A 23,385-nucleotide genomic window follows, 5' to 3' on the forward strand; every position below is an offset into this window, starting at 1 on the left:
GTTCCTCAGTGGTGGAATGACCTGCCTACCACTGTCAGAACAGCAGAATCCCTCCCCCTATTTCGACGCAGACTCAAAACCCACCTTTTCAAACTCTACCTTAGTCCTCCCTCCTGATTTCCCCTGCCCCTCCTTTCTGATATCCCTATCCTTGTCTAACCTCCCCCCCCCCAAAAAAAAAAAAAAAAAAAAAAAAAATTGCACTTCTGATGACAACTATGTTTAGAACAGCATTTCCTGTGTATTTTGCTAGTTTCTGGATGTGATGCTCTGACTTATGGTAGAACCTATGCACTTGTTAGTCGCTTTGGATTAAAAGTGTCTGCCAAATGACTAAAATGTAAATGTAAATGTAAATGTAAAATTCACATGAAGTGCTGTTCTAAACATACAGTCATCATAAATGCTTCATAATTTTTTTTTTGTTAGACAAGAGGGATGGGGATATCGGAAAGGGGGGGGGGGGGTAAATCAGGAGGTAGGACTAAGGTACAGTTTGAAAAGGTGTTTTTTGTCTGCGTCGAAATAGGAGGAGGGATTTTGCTGTCCTGACAGTGGTAGGCAATTCATTCCACCACTGAGGAACCTGAACGGAAAACAGGCGTGAACGTGCAGCTCGGCCAACCATACAAAGGTTGTCCCCATTCATATTCATCAGATTGTAATGCATTTTTGGAGAAACAAAACTTAACATCAACAGTTTCAATGATTCTCTCAAGAGTAAAGATTGCATTACATGCATTTAGGAGACACTCTTATCTAGAGCAAGATACAATGAATTATGTGGTTATGATATGCATTGTTTATTCAATTCAATTCAATTCAAACTTTATTTCAGACTCAGAGTCCAGATGAAAGACAAGACACATTTTTGTGACCTAAATGGAATGTATGCCAGTGTGTAGAGATATGTGTCATAATTGCATGAGCTTTCATTCTGGAACAATATAATGAATTGAACATTACTGTTATTGATGTGAATTACAGAGTAACGCTGGTGGAAGCAGTCTGCTGTTTTAATTCTCCTCCAGGAGGGGGCAGCAGTGCTCCTATAATGGATATTCTGACCTTTTGAATTTATCTTGTTTTTCTCCTTCCTCCAACCCCCAGAGATTTAAACAAATTCAGCCCACCGTATTTCCTATAAAAGCCCCTGAGAATTCCCAGCGCAGGAGCAGAGAAGGAGATCTGTGTGTGACAATGGGAGTTATTGTAGCATTCGCAGTGTTGCTGGGAACTTTATCCTGTAAGTGGGCAAGCTTTATCAAGATTCTATATTTTACATGAGATTATTCTCAAATATTTTTATTAACATAATTATATTACTTACTTATTTACACACAAACCCTTTTCTTATTTCTCTACAGATGGTCACTGTTATGAACTCACACAGCCAGGCTCTATGATAGTAACACCAGGACAGTCTTTAACCATCTCCTGTAAAGTCTCATATTCACTGAGCATATTCACTGCTACAGCCTGGATCCGCCACCCTGCAGGGAAAGCTCTGGAGTGGATTGGGTATATAAGCTCGGGTGGAAGCACTGCTTATAAAGACTCTCTAAAAAAGAAGTTCACCATCACAAACATTGAACACAAGCATTGAAGAGCTCAGTGAAGTCTGCACCCCATATAACCAGAACATGAATTAAAATATATCAATGGAATACTAGTTTGGGACCTAAGTTTGGAACTCAAAAGTTGTAGGTTCAATTCCCAGCTGGATTGTACACATTCAGAAGGCTTTTCCTGGACTGTCTGACTGATAATCCAGCTGCATCAATGGAGTTTATGAATGTCACTGACATTTAGTTTCACGATGCCATCAATGAACCGGTAATGAATGCATTATTAACATGTCAAAGGTGATGTAGATTATATGCTTCTTGAAAGCCTTATTTAGTTAGTTAATTATACATAAAATTTGTGAAGAATTTCTGTCACACTTAATTACTAATTTCTAAAGGTATGGGGTTAATTATTGACACTCAATTAAAAGAGATCTGGCTCAGTACAATTTCTTTACGATTGTCTTTGTAAATGAGTAAATCTTCACTGTTTGCAAATAAAAGTTCTAGATACAATCCTTGCTGCACTTTGTGCATTTATATGATATCTGATTAGCCTTGTGATTGCTATAGCTTATAATAGCATTTATGTACAGTCATTGTACTATTTGGGATATTCTTGCTGCCAACCATGGTAGGCTAGTTGGTAAGTTGATGTACTCTTCAAGGGTTCAAGTTGTGTCTGTGTGATCACTCTAGGACTCGGAACTGTACTTTCCTTCTAGGTCCTCAACACACTTGTCCCTAGGTTTGATTGGCACTTTATTGTACATATACTGGATAACAGCGTCTGCTAAATGCCTGTAATGCCATTGGCACAACTCTGGTCCTCATGTCATGTTAACATTTGTCAAAGCAGACTCCAAAGGCAATTAAACACCTCAAATAAATACCACATAGCTTTGTCATACCTGTACTATAGACACATTTTCGGTCCTGTCCTGAAGGGACTGTTTAAAAAGGGATGTAATTCCTGCTCTGATCACCTGATGTGGCTGCAAATGCCCTCAGATTAAAGGAGACAGTCTGCACTTGAACATATTCATTGCTTCATTTCCAATTCAATGTGCTAGAGTACAGAAAAAAAGAACATACATTTGACCACTGTCCAAAGACCCATGGACTGCCCTGTATATCACCTTCCTTTGCTTTTGCCAGGACGTATTGAGGATAATAAGACTGCCAAATCCAAGAAATAAAAGAGTACTGAAATACACTTTAGTGTATTTTTACTTGTCTTGATGTAATGTATCACAATGCATAGATAAATCTTAGCAATGGGAGCATTCATTCTGAATTTAAACCTTTAGCTTTGTGACTGACATCGATTCCAGAGTGGAAGCAGTCTGCTGTTTTAATTCTCCTCCAGGAGGGGGCAGCAGTGCTCCTTATAATGGATATTCTGACCCTCTGAATTTATCTTGTTTTTCTCCTTCCTCCAACCCCCAGAGATTTAAACAAATTCAGCCAACAGTATTTCCTATAAAAGCCCCTGAGAATTCTCCTCACAACAAAGGAGCATCACCTGTAAGACAGAGAGAGATCTGTGTGTGACAATGGGAGCTATTGTAGCATTAGCAGTGTTACTGGGAACTTTGTCTTGTAAGTGACTATGCTGTATTAAAATGTTCTATTTTTAAATCCAATTATTTGATAATGTTTTCCAATTTTACGAACTTTCAAAATTATGGAAATATTAAATATATTATTATATATTTAATTTTGTATTTATTTTCTGTTTATTTCTATGATTAAATTGCTTTATGAGATACATATTTTCTTTCATTTATTTCTCCACAGATGGTCACTGTGTTGAACTCACACAGCCAGGCTCTATGGTTGTAACTCCAGGACACTCTCTGACCATCTCCTGTAAAGTCTCTGGGTATTCCCTGACTGATAGCAGCTATGCTACACACTGGATCCGACAGCCTGCAGGAAAAGCTCTGGAGTGGATTGGGCGATATTGGTCGGGTGGAGCCACTGTTTATAAAGATTCTCTAAAGAGCAAGTTCACCATCTCTATAGACACCTCCAGTAACACAGTGTCTTTACAAGGGAGCAGCCTGCAGACTGGAGACACAGCTGTGTATTACTGTGCCAGAGACACACAGTGCAGCAAAGCTACAGCAGGGCTGTACAAAAACCCACCCTGATGAGTTCTACAGTGCAACACATACCATAATACTATAATGTGGAATACTTAGTAAGTACATAAAAATAAAAAAACACCCCATACCAACTACCACACCTTTACAAAATTATAATTATGAAATGCATTTAAGAAACTTATGCTTTGAAGCCTTTGAACACAATGAACATGGGGGCGGCCTGTGGTTAAGGTAAATGACTGGGACACACAAGGTTGGTGGTTCTAATCCCGGTGTTGCCACAATAAGATCCACACAGCCGTTGGACCCTTGAGCAAGGCCCTTACCCCTGCATTGTTCCAGGGGAGGATTCCTGCTTAGTCTAATCAACTGTATGTCGCTCCAGATAAGAGCATCTGCCAAGTGCCAATAATGTAATGTAATGGTAGCATATGAGCAGTAATTATGACACAAATTAAATTACAATCACTTTGCAGATGCTCATACAGAGTGATATCCAGTGATAAATAACTTTATTACTACATTTCAGAACTGACCATCATATTATTCTGTGAAGAAGTCATAGCAACATGGAATAAATATTAATTCATCAGAAATTTTAATCAAAAACCTATTTCTGACACGTTCCACAATAATGTTGGTGGAAGGTTTCTGTTTGAAAGTGTTAAACATGCAGGGTCCAGTGTTTACCACTGGATATCAGGGTGCTTTCTGCACTGAGTGGTCCTATGCTGTCTGTGTTGGACACTCTCATTAGAGTGACTTGTGATGTACTGAGTACTGGGGAGCTCCTGACTCCACTCTCCCACCCTCACCTGCCAGGAAACTCCCTGGATTCACAATGAATAATAATGCAGTCATCAGCCATGGAAGAGAGACACACGGCTGTAATGATGGATAATACTCATAACTGCTATATGATCTGAGCCCCGTCTACAGCTCTGACTGCTCTATTTAAACAGTGTGAGATCTGCCCACCCAGTGAGGAGGAGTTGATGCAAACTCTGAGCTCTTCCTTCTACATTTACCTCTGTCCACTGAGGGAGGAGGGACTGTTGTTGGAGACTAACAGTAGGACTATCATCACAGACTGCAGTCAAAGACTTTCATCATGACTGTCATAACCAGCCTGCTTCTGATTACGGTGTTCTTTACAAGTATGTTTTAATCTGCCATTAATTTCATTTTCACTAAAATTGTATTTTGAGGTTGTTCATTGTCATATCTATGTCATTCTTCATTTCACAGGTGTTGAATGTCAGACACTGACTGAGTCTGAACCAGCAGTTAAAAAGCCTGGAGAGTCACACAAACTGACCTGTACAGCCTCTGGGTTCACATTCAGCAGCTACTATATGGCCTGGGTCAGACAGGCTCCTGGGAAGGGACTGGAGTGGGTGGCCAGTATCAGTAGTGGTGGTGGCAGCACATGGTATGGCACGTCTGTTCAGGGAAGATTCACCATCTCCAGAGACAACTCCAACGGCAAGCTATATTTACAGATGAACAGCCTGACAGCTGAAGACTCTGCTGTGTATTACTGTGCCAGAGCCACACAGTGAGAGAGAGTGAGGGGAGAGCCGCATAAAAACCTCTTCCCCTTTATCACACAGAGCTACAACAGAGAGCCCTAGAATGAACTCTGCTGTCTGAAGTGAAACTCAGGGTTCCTGTTATAAATATCATAGAATTTGTTTGTTATTTTTTTTAGGTCTCATCATTGATGCTATAACATGGAAATAAATTCTTGCTCACCTTTCAAATTCTCTTGAGTTACTCCTCACTACTACATTTTAGAGGCCTATAGTTAGTTATTGCCGCTGATGTAAAAGAGATGTGCTCAGTACAATTTCTGTATGTACATAAACAGATCATCACTGTACACTAAAAGAAGGCCCACATACACACCTGCCTGTTCTTGGTCATCTATATCTATAGAATATCTATACACAATATCCTGGGACAAACCTGATATTACAACCCAGAGAAAAAGAAAAGAAAAGCTTTTTCCAGTAGGTATTTTTATTTTAGTCAGGATAATATATTGTAAAACAGACAAAACAGCACTCTTGATGGAATACATCTAATTTTGCAAATTCATTCTGAATTTAACCCATGATTAATGCAAGGTCGGTGGTTCGATCCGCGGTGTAGCCACAATAAGATCCACACAGCCGCTGGGCCCTTGAACAAGGCCCTTGACCCTGCATTGCTCCAGGGGCGGATTGTCTCCTGCTTAGTCTAATCGACTGTACGTCACACTGAATATGAGCGTCTACGAAATGCCATGAATATAATGTCATGTAATATTACTGATCCAAATTCCAGAGTAATGCTGGTGGAAGTAGTCTGCTGTTTTAATTCGCATCCAGGAAGGGGCAGCAGTGCTCCTCATAATGGATATGGATTTCTTATTACTGTCATTGAGGTGAAAGAGGACCACTTCTGTAAATGTAAATGTGCACATTACCACTCTCACACTGACAAAAGGTCCAGATAAAACCCTTCCTGTTCTTTGTCATATCTGCAAACCATTATTATACTAAAATTACCTGTGTTATTCATGGAACCATGAACATACATCATTGAACATATCATTTACATTTGTTTTTCAGCATTACATTTATTTTCGGGATAATGTACTGAAAACAAGGGGAAAATTGTTTTTGGAATACTTTATTGGTCTGTAGATTTCAGAGAAATGTGGAGTAATCTATACTCTTTGGGGTAAGGAAGGACAGTAAATAAGTACATTATCATTGGACACAAAGGGTCCAGATACAAGCTTCTTGGTAAATCTGTAGATCATGAATTAAACTTGAGCAGCTTGCTGATCTTCTGATTAAATTCTCCTCCAGGAGAGGGCAGCAGTGCTCCTCATAATGGATATTCTGACCCTCTGAATTTATCTTGTTTTTCTCCATCCTCCAACCCCCAGAGATTTAAACAAATTCAGCCCACAGTAGTTCCTATAAAAGCCCCTGAGAATTCTCCTCCCAACACAGAATCATTACCTGTAAGACTGAGAGGGAGATCTGTGTGTGACAATGGGAGCTATTGTAGCATTAGCAGTGTTACTGGGAACTTTCTCTTGTAAGTGATCATGCTGTATTAATATTTTCTTTTAAAATATAATTATTTTGTGATGTTTTCCAGTTTCACTTACTTTAAATATTATGTAAATATATATTTAAAAAATTTCTACTTCATGTTTTCTGTTTATTTCTATGATTATATTGCTTAATGCGATACATATCTTTCTTATTTCTGTCTCCACAGATGGTCACTGTGTTGAACTCACACAGCCAGGCTCTATGATAGTAAAACCAGGAGAGTCTCTGACCATCTCCTGTAAAGTCTCATATTCAGTGGGCGGCTCTACTACACACTGGATCCGCCAGCCTGCAGGGAAAGCTCTGGAGTGGATTGGGTATATAGGCTCGGGTGGAGGCACTGGTTATAAAGATTCACTAAAAAACAAGTTCACCATCTCCAGAGACACCTCCAGTAACACACTGTTTTTGAAAGGGAGCAGCCTGCAGACTGGAGACACAGCTGTGTATTACTGTGCCCGAGAGTCACAGTGCAGCAAAGCTACAGCAGGGCTGTACAAAAACCCTCCCTGATGAGTTCTGCAGTAAAACACACACCATAATGCCATAAAGTGGAATACTTAATAAGTACAATAAAAAAAATGCCCCAACCCAACAACCATGTCTTTTCAACAATCATCATACATTTGAGGAAAATAAATCTATTAAATGCATTTTGATTAATAAGAGGATTACACTTTGAACTCCCTTGAACTTTATTAATGCATCGAAAAAACATCCTATTATTCTGTGAGTTAGTCATAGCATCATAGAATAAGTATTATTCATTAATTCATTCATTCATTATCCTAACCCGCGTATCCTGATCAGGGTCACAGGGGAGCTGGAGCCGATCCCAGCATTCATTGGGCGAAAAGCAGGAATACACCCTGGACAGGTCGCCAGTCCATCGCAGGGCACACACACCATTCGCTCACACCTATGGGCACTTTAGACTCTCCAATCAGCCTAACCTGCATGTCTTTGGACTGTGGGAGGAAACCGGAGTACCCGGAGGAAACCCATGCAAACACGGGGAGAACATGCAAACTCCACACAGAGAGGCCCCGGCCGACGGGGATTCAAACCCAGGACCTCCTTGGTGTGAGGCGGCAGTGCTAACCACTGCACCATCTGTGCCGCCAGAATAAGTATTAATCCATCTGAAATTTTAATCAAAAACTTATTTGATATTTGATTTGAAACTTACTGATAAGTTTCACAATAATGTTGGTGAAATATTTTTTCCAATTCTAAGTGTTACATGTGCAGCGTCTAGTGTTTACCACAGGACATCAGGGTGCTTTCTGTACTGAGTGGTCCTATGCTGTCTGTGTTGGACACTCTCATTAGAGTGACTTGTGATGTACTGAGTATTGGGGAGCTCCTGGCTCCAATCTCCCACCCTCACCTGCCAGGAAACTCCCTGGATTCACTATGAATAATAATGCAGTCAGCATTATTACATTTGTTTTTCAGCATTACATTTATTTCCAGTACAATGCACTGAAAATAAGGGGAAATTGTTTTTAGAATACTATATTGGTATGTAGATTTCATAGATATGTGGAGTTGTCCATACTGTTTGGTGTAAAGGAGGACTGTAATTGAGTACATTACCATTGCACATTTACAAAAAGTCCAGATACAAACGTTTCTGTCGTTCATGAATTTATCTTTCGCAGCTTGCCGATCTGCTGATTTAATTTTCCTCCAGGAGGGGGCAACAGTGCTCCTCATAATGGATATTCTAACCCTTTGAATTTATATTGTTTTTCTCCATCCTCCAACCCCAGAGATTTAAACAAATTCAGCCCACAGGATTTCCTATAAAAGTCGATGAGAATTCTCCTTCCAACACAGGAGCAGTCAGAGCATCACATCCAGAAACTAGCAAAATACACAGGAAATGCTGTTCTAAACATAGTTGTCATCAGAATTTTTTTTTTTTTTTTTGGGGGGGGTTAGACAAGGATAGGGATATCAGAAAGGAGGGGCAGGGGAAATCAGGAGGGAGGACTAAGGTAGAGTTTGAAAAGGTGGGTTTTGAGTCTGCGTCGAAATAGGGGGAGGGATTCTGCTGTTCTGACAGTGGTAGGCAGGTCATTCCACCACTGAGGAACCAGAACGGAAAACAGGCGTGAACGTGCAGCTCGACCGCCAGGTGCACGTAAGAGGGAACCGTAAGGCGACCAGAGCTGGCAGACCGGAGTGGTCTAGCTGGGGAGTAGGGAGTGATCATGCTGTATTAAGATTTTTATTTCAAATTAAAATTATTCTGAATTATAATATTTTAATAATTATTTTAATAATGTAATATGAGAAAAAAAATCTATTAAATGCATTTCCATGAATAAGAAGATTATGCTTTGAAGACACTGAACACAATGAAGGCCACCCCCTGTAGTGTGGTGGTTGTGTAATTACGACAGAAATTAAATACATTAAATTACATTACAATCACTTTGTAGATGCTCTTATGGACAATGATATCCAGCGATAAATAACTCTATCACTGCATTTCAGAACTGACCAAATCATATAATTCTGTAGTTCATTCATAGCAACATAGAGTAAGTATTCATTCACCTGAAATTTTAATCCAAAACCTATTACCTACAAATTCCACAATAATGTTGGTGGAATAAGGTTTCTAATGTTTTCTATACTGTGTGATCCTATGCTGTCTGTGCTGGACACTCTCATTAGAGTGACTTGTGATGTACTGAGTACTGGGGAGCTCCTGGCTCCACTCTCCCACCCTCACCTGCCAGGAAACTCCCTGGATTCACTATGAATAATAATGCAGTCATCAGCCATGGAAGAGAGACACACGGCTGTAATGATGGATAATACTCATAACTGCTATATGATCTGAGCCCCATCTACAGCTCTGACTGCTCTATTTAAACAGTGTGAGATCTGCCCACCCAGTGAGGAGGAGTTGATGCAAACTCTGAGCTCTTCCTTCTACATTTACCTCTCTGCACTGAGGGAGGAGGGACTGTTGTTGGAGACTGACCGTAGGACTATCATCACAGACTGCAGTCAAAGACTTTCACCATGACTGTTATAACCAGCCTGCTTCTGATTACAGTGTTCTTTACAAGTATGTGTTAATCTGTAATTCATTTCATTTTCAGTAAAATTTTATTTTGAGGTTCATTCATTGTCATATCTATGTCTCTCTTCATTTCACAGGTGTTGAATGCCCGACGCTGACTGAGTCTGAACCAGCAGTTAAAAAGCCTGGAGAATCCCACAAACTGACCTGTACAGCCTCTGGGTTCACATTCAGCAGCTCCTATATGGCCTGGGTCAGACAGGCTCCTGGGAAGGGACTGGAGTGGATTGCCTTTATTCACACAGGGGGTTCACACATCTACTATTCCCCGTCTGTTCAGGGAAGATTCACCAGAGACAAAGACTATTTCTGTTATAAATATCAATTAATTGTTTTGTTATTTTCTTTATGTCTCATCATTTATGCTATTAGATGGCAGGAAATCCTTGGTCACCTTTCAGATTCTCTTGAGTTACAAATTTTTACTACATTTCAGAGACATAGATTTAGTTATTGCCACTGATGTAAAAGAGATGTGCTCAGTACAATTTCTGTATGTACATAAACAGATCATCACTGTATACTAAAAGAACGCCCAAATACACACCTGCCTGTTCTTGGGTCATCTATATCTATAGAATATCTATACACAATATCCTGGGACAAACCTGATATTACTACCCAGAGAAGCACAAAAATACAAAAATTGTTTAATAAAAGCTTTTTCCAGTAGGTTAAAAAGACAAGACTAGTTCGGCGTACATAAATGGAAAACTTAACGCACTCCTGGATGGAGTTTTCTGAGCTGCAATCCTTCGTCAATTGCGTCTACCTAGCTATAATGGCTAGCTACAAGTAGGAAAGCAAACGTACTGGTATCCATTTTCCCGACCCGCACTGTATGATATGAAACACAAACTAATTAAACATCCCGCTAAATTTGCTAGCCAGCTCAGTGACATACCAGTGTGATGTTTGCTAACTTAACTAGGTAGTCAGCTAATAATGTATTTGACTGTAGCTAGAATAATAAAAGTCACTTGCTAACGTAACCTAAGTTAGCTAGAGCTGTAAGTTCGCTCAATGTAACCGCTAGCTCTAACGTTAGTTAACTGTTGTATTGGGTGTGATCTGGGGGTGGCTACGGTTATCTTTTCATCAGATGTTTTAAATTCGCCAAATTCATCTTGCAAGTTCGTCCACAACGTTGATGGAAGTATGGCAAGCAACATAATATCGTGGATCTTGCTTTTGCAGTAGCCTACTTCGAACCTGCCTTTGAGGGATATTGTGGAACAGGTGCAATCCATTTTTTTTAAATCAATATTTGACTCCCACTCTGTCCTATAGATTTTTTTGTATTTTACCCACTCCGACACAGCTATCCAACTTGAAAAGGGGCGGCCTGTAGCGTAGCGTAGTGGTGAAGGTAAGTGACTGGGACATGCAAGATTTGTGGCTCTAATCGCGGCGTAGCCCCAATAAGATCCACACAGCCGTTGGGCACTTGAGCAAGGCCCTTAACCCTGCATTGCTCCAGGGGAGGATTGTCTCCTACTTAGTCGAATCAACTGTATGTAGCTCTGGATAAGAGCGTCTGCCAAATGCCAATAATGTAATATGTAATGAAAAACTGATGGCGCGGGCTGTATTACTGATAGCCTAGGCAACGTTTGATTTTTGAATGTATCATTAGCAGAGATCGTTTCTTCAGTGCAGAAACAAAAGCAAGTGAAAACAAACCGCTTAATAATATATTTTATATTTGCAATTTATTTTTTGATAACAACTTGGTTGGTCATAGTGTGTAATTTGTCAGAAAACAAAAACCGCCCAATACTGTAAAAAGTTGCCCAATCTGGCAATGTGACAAGTGAAAAGCAGTGAAAACAAATAACTTAAAAGGACTGAATTCATGGTCTGTAATGCGATAAAGTTAAAAGTTGAGATATAATCATATTATCAGTGATCTGAAAAACGATCTTATTTTGATAACCTGATATTGCTTGCTCATGCCTGCGTTTGTGCTGTAGGGGGAGAACTCGCGAAATTTTCTCCATTCGTGATAAAGCCATTCGTGGAGTTGCTCTTGTGTTGAGTCACAATTATTATTTCGTCCCCCTATTCAGGTAATAACTACCATTAATATGGTTAAGAAACTGTAAGTACCTTCTTTGTGTATATCTTGTTATCTTAGGCAAACATTTTTTGTGGCGTTTTCGTCGAGTTTTATTCTGAAATTGAAAGAAGAATAGCATGCGGTTTATGTTAGCGTCCTGCTAATACTGAAGGAAGTTAAGCGCATGTGAGGCACGCGTCTTGCTAGCTTGCACAATGCTGGATATTTCACGCCGATGAATCGGTCTAATACCTTGTACTTAATTGTGTGTTGGAGAATATGAAGTAAGAGAAATGGGTATCAGATAAAGTACGGTATGTATCAAGCTAGGATAGTTAAAGCCGCCAGTTTGCTATATCTATGGCTAATAGTTTTGAACTGCCCAAACATATTATTTTATGTAAGATAACAAGGATGGACATTAGTTCACGGTTTTCCTGCATGTGTTACTAGTTAACTGTTTGTATTGGTATTGTTCATTACTTATTGATTGGTGATGAAGCCATTCGTGGAGAAACACTAGTGTTGAGTCACAATTATTACTTTGTCCCCCTATTCAGGGGTACAACAGCAACACTTTTAGAATGTATTGTCAAATGAACAGCAAAATATCAGTTTTTACCAGTAGATGGCATGAGCGTATAAGAAATGGGGAGAATAGATTTTCTTGACTTAAATGAGCTAGTGAGCCAAATTGATTTTTAGTGTAAATAAAGCCAAGGGTTTTTTTTTTAATGCATATTCATAATAACCTAGCAACTATTAATTGCACCTCCTCATGTAAAGTTTAGGAAATGAATCAGTTTTAAGTTAAATGTTTACATTTTCTGAAAGCCTTAAAAGACAGGAAATTGAATTGATCAGCCCTAACGCTAACATCAGCCTGCTTTTTGTAGCCTTTGTGGGCCTTTACACAATTATTAATATTTTTCCAAAAGTAATTTACCAATTGAACAAAGTCATGGCAAACAACTGTGCATTCACAGTCACTCAATGGTAGTGTCACCCACAAATCACTGATTCTCAGTGTCAATTTATTTTGTCGGTTGAATTGATCAGAAGAATAATATGCTCCCATGTAAAGACGATTATAATAATAATATAAATGAGAGAGTCTTGTTCTACACAAACTGAATATAAAGTACAGGGCTGTAGCATGTTGTCAAAGATCTGTGCTTCTACACCTGGATGAAGAGCAGGCTGATGTTAGCGTTATGACTGATCAGTTTCATTTCCTGTCGTTGATTGAACTTAAAACAATGTTTTTTTGTGATTTACAATAATACAAAATGTACTCTACATTTCTGGGCAGGGTTTCAGAATTAAATGTGTGTTGTACTGAATGTGATGAACACTATGTTTCTGTGCAGGGTTACAGAAATGAATGTGTGTTGTACTGAATGTGATGAACACTATGTTTCTGTGCAGCACCTGTGAGTTCCCTGTGCTGCTGCTTCTACACTGGAGTGAGTGATCAGCAGTGGCCCTCACTCTGCCCTCCCCTAGAGGAGGGTGCAGTGCAAACCTCCCACAGCTTTAAATGGAGCCAGTGTCAGTGTGAGAAGCAGAGCAGCAGTCAGTGGGACTCAGTCTGTACTTTAACTCAGCACTCCTCCTTCTCTCCTGCAGCCATGAAGCTCCTACCAGCCCTGCTGCTCCTCGCAGCTCTCTCTCTCTCTCTCTGTCTCTCTCTGTCTCTCTCTCTCCTCCCCCCCCCTCTCTCTGCTTCTTCCTTGTTACACAGCTAAAATCTCACTTTTATTTTAATCAAGGGTATTCAGGGTGAGATTGTCCTGACAGACGGTGGTAAAGAGACCAGGAGACGCTCACACACTGACCTGTACATCCTCTGGGTTCACATTCAGCAGCTACTGGATGGGCTGGATCAGACAGGCTCCTCAGAAGGGACTGGAGTGGTTGGCCAGTGATGTTGGTTATGCCAATACTGTTAAGGGAAGATTCACCTGGAATGAACTCTGCTGTATGAAGTGAAACTCAGGGTTTCTGTTATAAATATCACTGAAGTGTTCTGTTCTTTAGTTCTCATTCATACTGGTAGATGCCTGATCATTCTTGGACATCTTTTAAATACCCTTTTGAGTCACTTGCTAACCAGCAGGCTGTAATGCTGTTCTTTTTCGACAATATTTGGTTTGGATTGTGATCATGATGACAAGACACGGAAAAATGTTTCAAACGTACACCAATTTTCAAAATCCCGTAAACCTTGTATAAATATTTTCCAAATGGCCCACTGTCTCTTATGTTCAACACACTATATGTTCATTTAATGTAAAATAAGAACAAGCAGGCTGCTTTCACATTCGTTTGAACTGGATTGGCTAAATGGCACAATAATATTTATAATTATTTAATTGAGGTGGAAGAGGACTACTTCTGTAAATGTCTATGAAGACATTACCACTCTTACACTGACAAAAGGTCCAGAAAAAAACCTTCCTGTTCTTTGTCATATCTGCAAACCATTAATGCAACAAAATTGAAACTAAAATCACGTGTTGTATTTACGGAAACATGAACGTACAGAAAATACTTCTGTCATTTACATTTGTTTTTCAGTATTACATTTATTTCTGGGACAATTAACTGAAAATAAAGGGAAAATGTTTTTGGAATACTTTTTTGGGATGTAGATTTCAGAGATATGTGGAGTAATCTATACTCTTTGGGGTAAGGGAGGACTGTGAGTACATTATCATTGGACACAAAAAGTCCAGATACGCAGATCTTGGAAAATAAATCACTCACTCACTCACTCACTCCCTGAATGAAGGAAAGAACTAGGCTGCTTCAGATTCATGTAAAATAGCAAATAGCAAATGGGTAGCAAATGTCTATTGTTAATTGTTTCCGCATTTCTACATTAGTAACTTTGACCGACACAAATGCATGTTCCCTTTACCTCTTCACAACAGTTTCTGAATTTATCTTGTTTTTCTCCTCCCTCCAACCCCCAGAGATTTAAACAAATTCAGCTCACAGTATTTCCTATAAAAGTCGATGAGAATTCTCCTCCCAACACAGGAGCGTCACCTGTAAGACAGAGAGGGAGAGATCTGTGTGTGACAATGGGAGCTATTGTAGCATTGGCAGTGTTGCTGGGAACTTTATCTTCTTCATATTGTGAGTATGCTGTGTATATATATATATATATATATATATATATATATACACACACACACACACAGTGGGAGCAATAATTATTTGATAACTTGCTGATTTTGTAGGTTTGCCCACTTAAAAAGAATGGAACTGTGTAGAATTTTAATCATAGGTACATTTTAACATTGAGAGACAGAATATCACAAAATAATCCACAATAACAACATCATATAAATTTTATACGTTTTATATGATATTTTCACATGAAATAAGTTTTTGATCCATAGACCCATAGGACTTAATACTTGGTGGCCAAGTTAGCAAGCACAGAGGTCAGAAGTTTGTTGTAGTTTTTCACCAGGTTTGCACAGACCTTGGGAGGGATCTTGGTCCACTCCTCTTTGCAGATCCTCATCAAATCCTTAAGGTTCCGAGGCTGTCGCTTGGCAACTCGAAGCTTCACTCCCTCCACAGATTTTCGATGGGATTAAGGTCTGGAGACTGGCTAGGCCACTCCAGGACCTTAATATGCTTCTTTTTGAGCCACTCCTTTGTTGCCTTGGCCGTATGTTTTGGGTCACTGTCATGTTGGAAGACCCATCCACGACCCATTTTCAGTGCTCTCACTGAGGTTGTCGCCCAGAATTTTCTGGTACATGGCCCCATTCATCCTCCCCTCAATACGGTGAAGTCGTCCTGTCCCCTTAGCTGAGAAACACCCTCAAAGCATAAGGTTTCCACCTCCATGCTTCACAGTGGGGAAGGTGTTCTTGGGGTTGTACTCAGCATTTCTCTTCCTCCAAACATGGCGAGTCGAGTTGATGCCAAATAGCTCTATTTTGGTCTCATCTGACCACATCACCTTCTCCCAAGCCTCCTCTGGATCATCCAGGTGTTCTTTGACAAACTTCAGATGGGCCTGTACATGTGCCTTCTTCAGCAGAGGAACCTTGCATGCGCAGCAGGATTTTAATCCTTCACGGTGTAGTGTATTACTGATGGCTCTCTTCATGACTGTGGTCCCAACTGCCTTCAGGTCATTAACAAGCTCCTCCTGTGTAGTACTGGGCTGATCCCTGACCTTTCTCATGATCATTGATATCCCACGAGGCGAGATCTTGCGTGGAGCCCCAGACCGAGGGAGATTGGCGGTGACTTTGTGTTTCTTCCATTTTCTAATAATTGCTCCAACAGTTTTTAACTTCTCACCAAGCTGCTTGCTTATTTTCTTGTAGCCCATGCCAGCCTTGTGCAGGTCTACAATTTTGTCCCTGATGTCCTTAGACAGCTCCTTTGTCTTGGCCATGGTGGAAAAGTTGGAATCTGATTGATTGTGTGGACAGGTGTCTTTTATACAGCTACATGTAACGATGTAACGAGTTGACACATGTGTTTTGGGTAATGAGTTGAGATTAGGAGTGCTTCTGAATGGAAAACTAACTGGTCTGTGGGAGCCAGAATTATTGTGGATTGGGAGGGGATCAAATACTTATTTCATGCAAAAATACGAGAATATATTTATAAAATGTATATGATGTTGTTATTGTGGATTATTTTGTGATATTCTGTCTCTCAATGTTAAAATGTACTGTGGCACCACTGCTACTGCATGTTGCGCCACGTGGGTGGAGAACCCTGGAGGGGCCCGTGCAGGTCAACCGCGCAGACGTCACGCATTGGGAGAGGTGTGCGAAGGAGTATATCTGCCTAAAGAGGTGGTCGGGAGATCAGCACCTTGGAGAGAGATCCCTCTACCTGCAGTCCAGGACCCCGGACAGCACACGTGGGTGAGCAGAGTGGAAAATCACTGATTCAGCTGCAGCCTCTTTTCCTAATGAGCAGGGAAGGGGATTTAAGGCGCGGTCGAGGCTGCAGCCAGGGTCAGTCGGTGCCATTCCTGAGCGTGTGAGAGCGTGGAAAGCAGAGAGAGGAAGGACCTGCAACGCCCTGCCATACTGACCCTGAAGGAGACCCCACCTTTACGGACGGCCACACCAAAGACCTGGAACGGACGCCGGTCACGTGAGCCAGAGAGAATCCCTTCCTATTTACCCCCTGTCTTTGTGTTTCCCGCCAGCCCTGACGCGGCTGAAGAGGGGAGGAGGGAGGAAGCCCTGGAAAATACCCCGGTCTGGGAAGAACCTTCGTTTATTTTTTGCCTAAACGGCCCCTTTTATTTCTCCCGTTTTCCCCTACCCTTGCCCTGAGGGGGGGCGCTATCCCCGATACCCCAGAAAAAAAAAACACAGAAAAAATAAAAAGAAATATTTTTTCTGACATCTGCGATCTCCTGTGTTGGTTTCTACCTGTGCCCACCCTCGGCACCTCAGGATCCACCCCGAGGCACCACAGTACCTATGATTAACATTCTACACATTTCCTTTCTTTGTAAGTGGGCAAACCTATAAAATCAGCAAGGGATCAAATAATTATTGCTCCCACTGTATATATATATTTTTATCGAAGATAACAAATACATTTAATACAACCAATTCAATTAAAAATTTAATACAAACAAATCTTCAATTATGTCCTCATGAGGTCCCATCAGTTTCTTAATGAATGAACGTTTGGAAAGGAAGACACAATGAGCACACGTCTTTCGCTTGATCACACACTGTGAATCTAGATTTAGGTGTAGAGCATAGAGCATGTCTGAATAATATTTCTGAGTAATATTCTTTGGGATGTCCTAAATACAAAACATGCTCCAAAATGTAGTCCTGGTTATTTGATCAAGCTAAATATTTTAAATAGAAATTGAGCATGTCTTGCAACCAATATATCCCATAGAATATCCCTAATCCAAGAATAATTTTGAATTTTGAAATGAATCGGAGGACTCTACTTTGAATCTCAGTAAAGCAATATTTGTTTTATTTAAGCTGTGGCAGTACACAACACAAACATCTAATTCGATTTTCATCATGGTAAAAACACATTATAATGTATCTAATTTAAAGTGTTAAACTGGAGGAAGCAGTCTGCTCTTTTAATTCTCCTCCAGGAGGGGGCAGCAGTGCTCCTCATAATGGATATTCTGACCCTCTGAATTTATCTTGTTTTTCTCCTTCCTCCAACCCCTAGAGATTTAAACAAATTCAGCCCACCGTATTTCCTATAAAAAGCCCCTGAGAATTATCCTCCCAGCACAGGAGCAGAGAGTGAGATCTGTGGGTGACAATGGGAGCTATTGTAGCATTCGCATTGTTTCTGGGAACTTTATCCTGTAAGTGGGCAAGCTTTATCAAGATTCTATATTTTACATGAGATTATTCTCAAATATTTTTAAAAGCTTTATTTTAATAATTTAAAATAAATCATTTATGACAGTTTTTCTGTTTATTTCATTAATTATATTATTTTATCATATCCTCACAAACCTTTTTCTTATTTCTGTCTCCACAGACAGTCAAGGTGTTGAACTCACACAGCCAGGCTCTATGGTAGTAACACCAGGACAGCCTTTAACCATCTCCTGTAAAGTCTCATATTCAGTGAGCAGTGATCACACAGCATGGATCCGACAGCCTGCAGGGAAAGCTCTGGAGTGGATTGGGTATATACACTCGGGAGGCAGTACATATTATAAAGATTCACTGAAAAACAAGTTCACCATCTCCAGAGACACCTCCAGTAACACAGTGTCTTTACAAGGGAGCAGCCTGCAGACTGGAGACACAGCTGTGTATTACTGTGCCCGATACACACAGTGCAGCAAAGCTACAGCAGAGCTGTACAAAAACCCACCCTGATGAGTGTAGTGGTAGAACACAAACATTGAAGAGCTCAGTCAAGTGTGCACCCCACATAACCAGAACATTAATTAAAAAGATATCAATGGAATACCAGTTTGGGACCTGTGTTTGGAACTCAAAAGTTGTAGGTTCAATTCCCTACTGGATTGTTCTCATTCAGAAGGCTTTTTCTGGACTGTCTGACTGATAATCCAGCTGCTTCGATGGAGTATATGAATGTCACTGACATTTAGTTTCATGATGCCATTAATGAACTGTTAATGAATGCATTATGAACATGTCAAAGGTGATGTAAAGTATATGCTTCATGAAAGCCTTATTTAGTTAGTGATTTATACATAAAATGTGTTAAGAATTTCTGTCACACTTAATTACTAAATTCTAAAGGTATGGGGTTAATTATTGACACTCAATTAAAAGAGATCTGGCTCAGTACGATTTCTTTACGATTGTCTTTGTAAATGAGAAACTCTTCACTGTATACAAATGAAAGTTCTGGATACAATCCTTCCTGCCCTTTGTGAATTTATATTATATCTGATTAGCCTTGTGTTTGCAATAGCTTATAATTGTACTTATGTATAGTGTTACGCCCCCCTCTGATGGTCGGAGGCCGCCGGCGTAACATAGACAGTGAGGGTGTGGAAATGGAGGAGGCAGTGACACCAAATTGTTGTAACAATAATTTATTAACAAAAAAAAACAACCGGAACACAGGGCCGAGAGACAACATGTACCCAACCCCCTGAGCTATGCAGCGACTACTAAAAAGCCCAAAACAAACTAACCCTACCTAAACACACAAAAACAACCCCAGGACTAATCCCCCTAGCCTAACCCCCTTGACAGGCGCGCTAGCACCCCAAAGACATGGGTTAGTGTCGCCGCTCTAACTGTTGTACTAATACAGAGAGAAGTCTACATGTGGTGCAGGACAAGATGTAGACCTGCAGGCGGATACCTAAGTTCCCTACCTCTCGTACCCTGCGTCCGGCTGAATCTAGAAAAAAGACAAAAAGAGAAAAAAGTTACCAAACAGCTGGTAAACTGAAAAAGGTAAAAAAAGTGAATCAAAAACTACATAATCAAAACAGAATCAAAAGTATCAAACAAACAAACAGAGAAATCTGAGACCTGCCACATCCCCTGACTGGGAGCAAACAAAGAACTTAAATAGGGTGTGTGTGATGATAGGTTGATTGGGTGACTCCAGCTGCAGGCAATCCAGATGATTAGCTGACAGAGGAATCTACTAAGGGATGACAAAAGTGAATTACTGAAATGAAACCAGAGGGAAAACACACACAACGAAACAGAACAGAACTACATGTACACAGATCTAACTATGAACAAAAACCCCACCACCCGTAACAATAGTTATTGTATTGTTTGTGGTATTCTAGCTGCCGACCATGGTATACTAGTGGGTAAGTTGATGTACTCTTCAAGGGTTCAAGTTGTATCTACGTGATCACTCAAGGACTCAGAACTGTACTTTCCTCTCTAGGGTCCTCAACGCACTTGTCCCTGGGTTTGATTTGCACTTTATTGCACATCAGTCTGGATAACAGTGTCTGCTAAATGCCTGTAATGCCATTGGCACAACTCTGGTCCTCGTGTTGACAAATGTCAAAGCAGACTCCAAAGGCAATTAAACGCCTCAAATAAATACCATATACTGAACGCTTTCTTATACCTGCACTATAGACACAGTTCATGCACCTGAGTAATTAGAAACAGCTGAGAGGCCAACTGTCCAATTATTTTTGGTCCCCTTAAATGAAAGGATTGTATAAAAGAAAGGGGATGTAATTCTGAGACTGATCGCCTGATGTGGCTGCAAATGCCTTCAGATTAAAGGGGACAGTCTGCACTTTAACGTAGTCATTGCTTCATTTCAAATTCAATGTGCTGGAGTACAGAGTAAAAGAACATACATTCGACCTCAGTCCAAACACGTACGGACTGCCCTGTATATCACCTCCCTTTGCTTTTGCCTGGACGTAATGAGGGTAATCAGACTGCCATATCCAAGAAGTAAAAGAGCACTCAAATGCACTTTAGTGTATTTTTACTTATCTTGATGTAATGTATCACAATGCACAGATAAATCATAACAATGGGAGCATTCATTCTGCATTTAAACCTTTAGTTATGTGACTGACATCGATTTCTGAGTGGAAGCAGTCTGCTTTTTTAATTTTCCTCCAGGTGGGGGCAACAGTGCTAATGGATATTCTGACCCTCTGAATTTATCTTGTTTTTCTCCTTCCTCCAACCCCCAGAGATTTAAACAAATTCAGCCCACAGTATTTCCTATAAAAGCCCCTGAGAATTCTCCTCCCAACACAGGAGCATCACCTGTAAGACAGAGAGGGAGATCTGTGGGTGACAATGGGAGCTATTGTAGCATTAGCAGTGTTGCTGGGAACTTTCTCTTGTAAGTGACCATGCTGCATTAAAATGTTCTATTTTGAAATACAATTATTTGGTGATATTTTCCAGTTTTTCTTACTTTCAATCTTATGTAAATATTAAATATATTACATATTTATATATTTATGTATTTTCTGTTTATTTATATGATTATATTGCTCAATGAGGTACATATATTTTCTATTTATTTCTGCGCAGATGGTCACTGTATTGAACTCACACAGCCAGGCTCTATGGTTGTAACTCCAGGACACTCTCTGACCATCCAGACACCCACAGTGAGAGAGAGTGAGGGGAGAGCCGCACAAAAACCTCTTCCCCTTTATCACACAGAGCTACAGCAAAGAGCCCTGGAATGAACTCTGCTGTATGAAGTGAAACTCAGGGTTTCTGTTAGAAATATCACTGAAGTGTTCTGTTATTTTCTTTATGTCTCATCATTTATGCTATTAGATGACAGGAAATTCTTGGTCACCTTTCAAATTCTGTTTAGTTACTCCTCACTACTACATTTTAGAGGCATATAGTTAGTTATTGCCACTGATTTAAAAGAGATCTGCTCAGCACAATTTCTGTATGTGTAAATAAACAGATCACCACTGTACACTAATAGATGGCCCAGATACAAACCTGTCTGTTCTTGGATCATCTATGGAATATTTATACTTCTCCTGGGCGAAGCACACAAATACACACATTATTTAATAAAATAAATACATTTATTTTTCCAGGAGGTTTTTTAAATTTTGTCAGGAGAATAGATTGTAAAAAAGACAAGACAACACTCTAGATGGAATGCATCTGATTTTGCAAATATTAAGATCATAATTATGTGAACATCCATCCATCCATCCATCCATCCATCCATCCACCATCCAACAGCAATCAGCCCAACCTGCATGTCTTTGGACTGAACCCAGGACCTCCTTGCTGTGAGGCGGCAGTGCTACCCACTGCACCATCCGTGCCGCCCAACTACGTGAACACTCACTCTGAATTTAACCCATGATCATTATTACTGATGTAAATTCCAGACGAATGCTGGTGGAAGCAGTCTGCTGTTTTAATTCTCCTCCAGGAGGGGGCAGCAGTGCTCCTATTAATGGATATTCTGACCCGCTGAATTTATCTTGTTTTTCTCCTTCCTCCAACCCCCAGAGATTTAAACAAATTCAGTCCACAGTATTTCCTATAAAAGCCCCTGAGAATCCTCCTCCCAACACAGGAGCATCACCTGTAAGACAGAGAGGGAGATCTGTGTGTGACAATGGGAGCTATTGCAGCATTAGCAGTGTTACTGGGAACTTTATCTTGTAAGCGAGCATGCTGTATTGAGATATTCATTTCACATGAAAATTATTGTGAAATATTTTATAAAGCTTCATTTTAATAATTTGCAATGAAAAGTGTTTTCCTGTTTTATTTAAATAATTATATGACTTTATTATTTACTTGATTTATACAAAAACCCTTTTCTTATTCCTGTCTCCACAGATGGTCACTGTGTTGAACTCACACAGCCAGGCTCTACAGTAGTAACACCAGGACAGCCTTTAACCATCTCCTGTAAAGTCTCATATTCAGTGAGCAGTGATCACACAGCCTGGATCCGCCAGCCTGCAGGGAAAGCTCTGGAGTGGATTGGAGTTATAAGCTCGGGTGGAAGCACATATTATAAAGATTCACTAAAGAGCAAGTTCACCATCTCCAGAGACACCTCCAGTAACACGGTGTCTTTACACGGGAGCAGCCTGCAGACTGGAGACACAGCTGTGTATTACTGTGCCCGATACACACAGTGCAGCAAAGCTTCTGCAGGGCTGTACAAAAACCCTGACGAGTGTTGTGGTAGAATACAAACATTGAAGAGCTCAGTGAAGTGTGCACCCAATTTAACCAGAATATGAAACATGAAATAAAATATGTCAAAAAAAAAAAATATGTCAAATATGTCAATATGTCAATGGCATACAACAGGACCTGTATTTGGAACTCAGAAGTTGAGGGTTCGATTCCCAGCTGGATTGTACACATTCAGAAGGCTTTTCCTGGACTGTCTGACTGATAATCCAGCTGCATAAATGGAGTTCAGGAATGTCAGTGACATTTAGTTT

The 23,385-nt window shown here is 40.2% G+C and overlaps 1 gene segment (V, D, J or C); it reads left to right on the forward strand.

Annotated features, from left to right (window-relative positions):
- Window positions 1-4,757: 4,757 nt before the first annotated feature.
- LOC133121400 (Ig heavy chain V region 914-like) lies at window positions 4,758-17,103 on the forward strand. The segment is given in 3 exon segments: window positions 4,758-4,836; window positions 4,928-5,227; window positions 17,045-17,103. Coding segments are annotated over 3 exon segments (405 nt in total).
- The last annotated feature ends 6,282 nt before the right edge of the window (window positions 17,104-23,385 follow it).

Source organism: Conger conger, chromosome 2, assembly GCF_963514075.1.
Source record: "Conger conger chromosome 2, fConCon1.1, whole genome shotgun sequence".
NCBI lineage: Eukaryota > Metazoa > Chordata > Actinopteri > Anguilliformes > Congridae > Conger > Conger conger.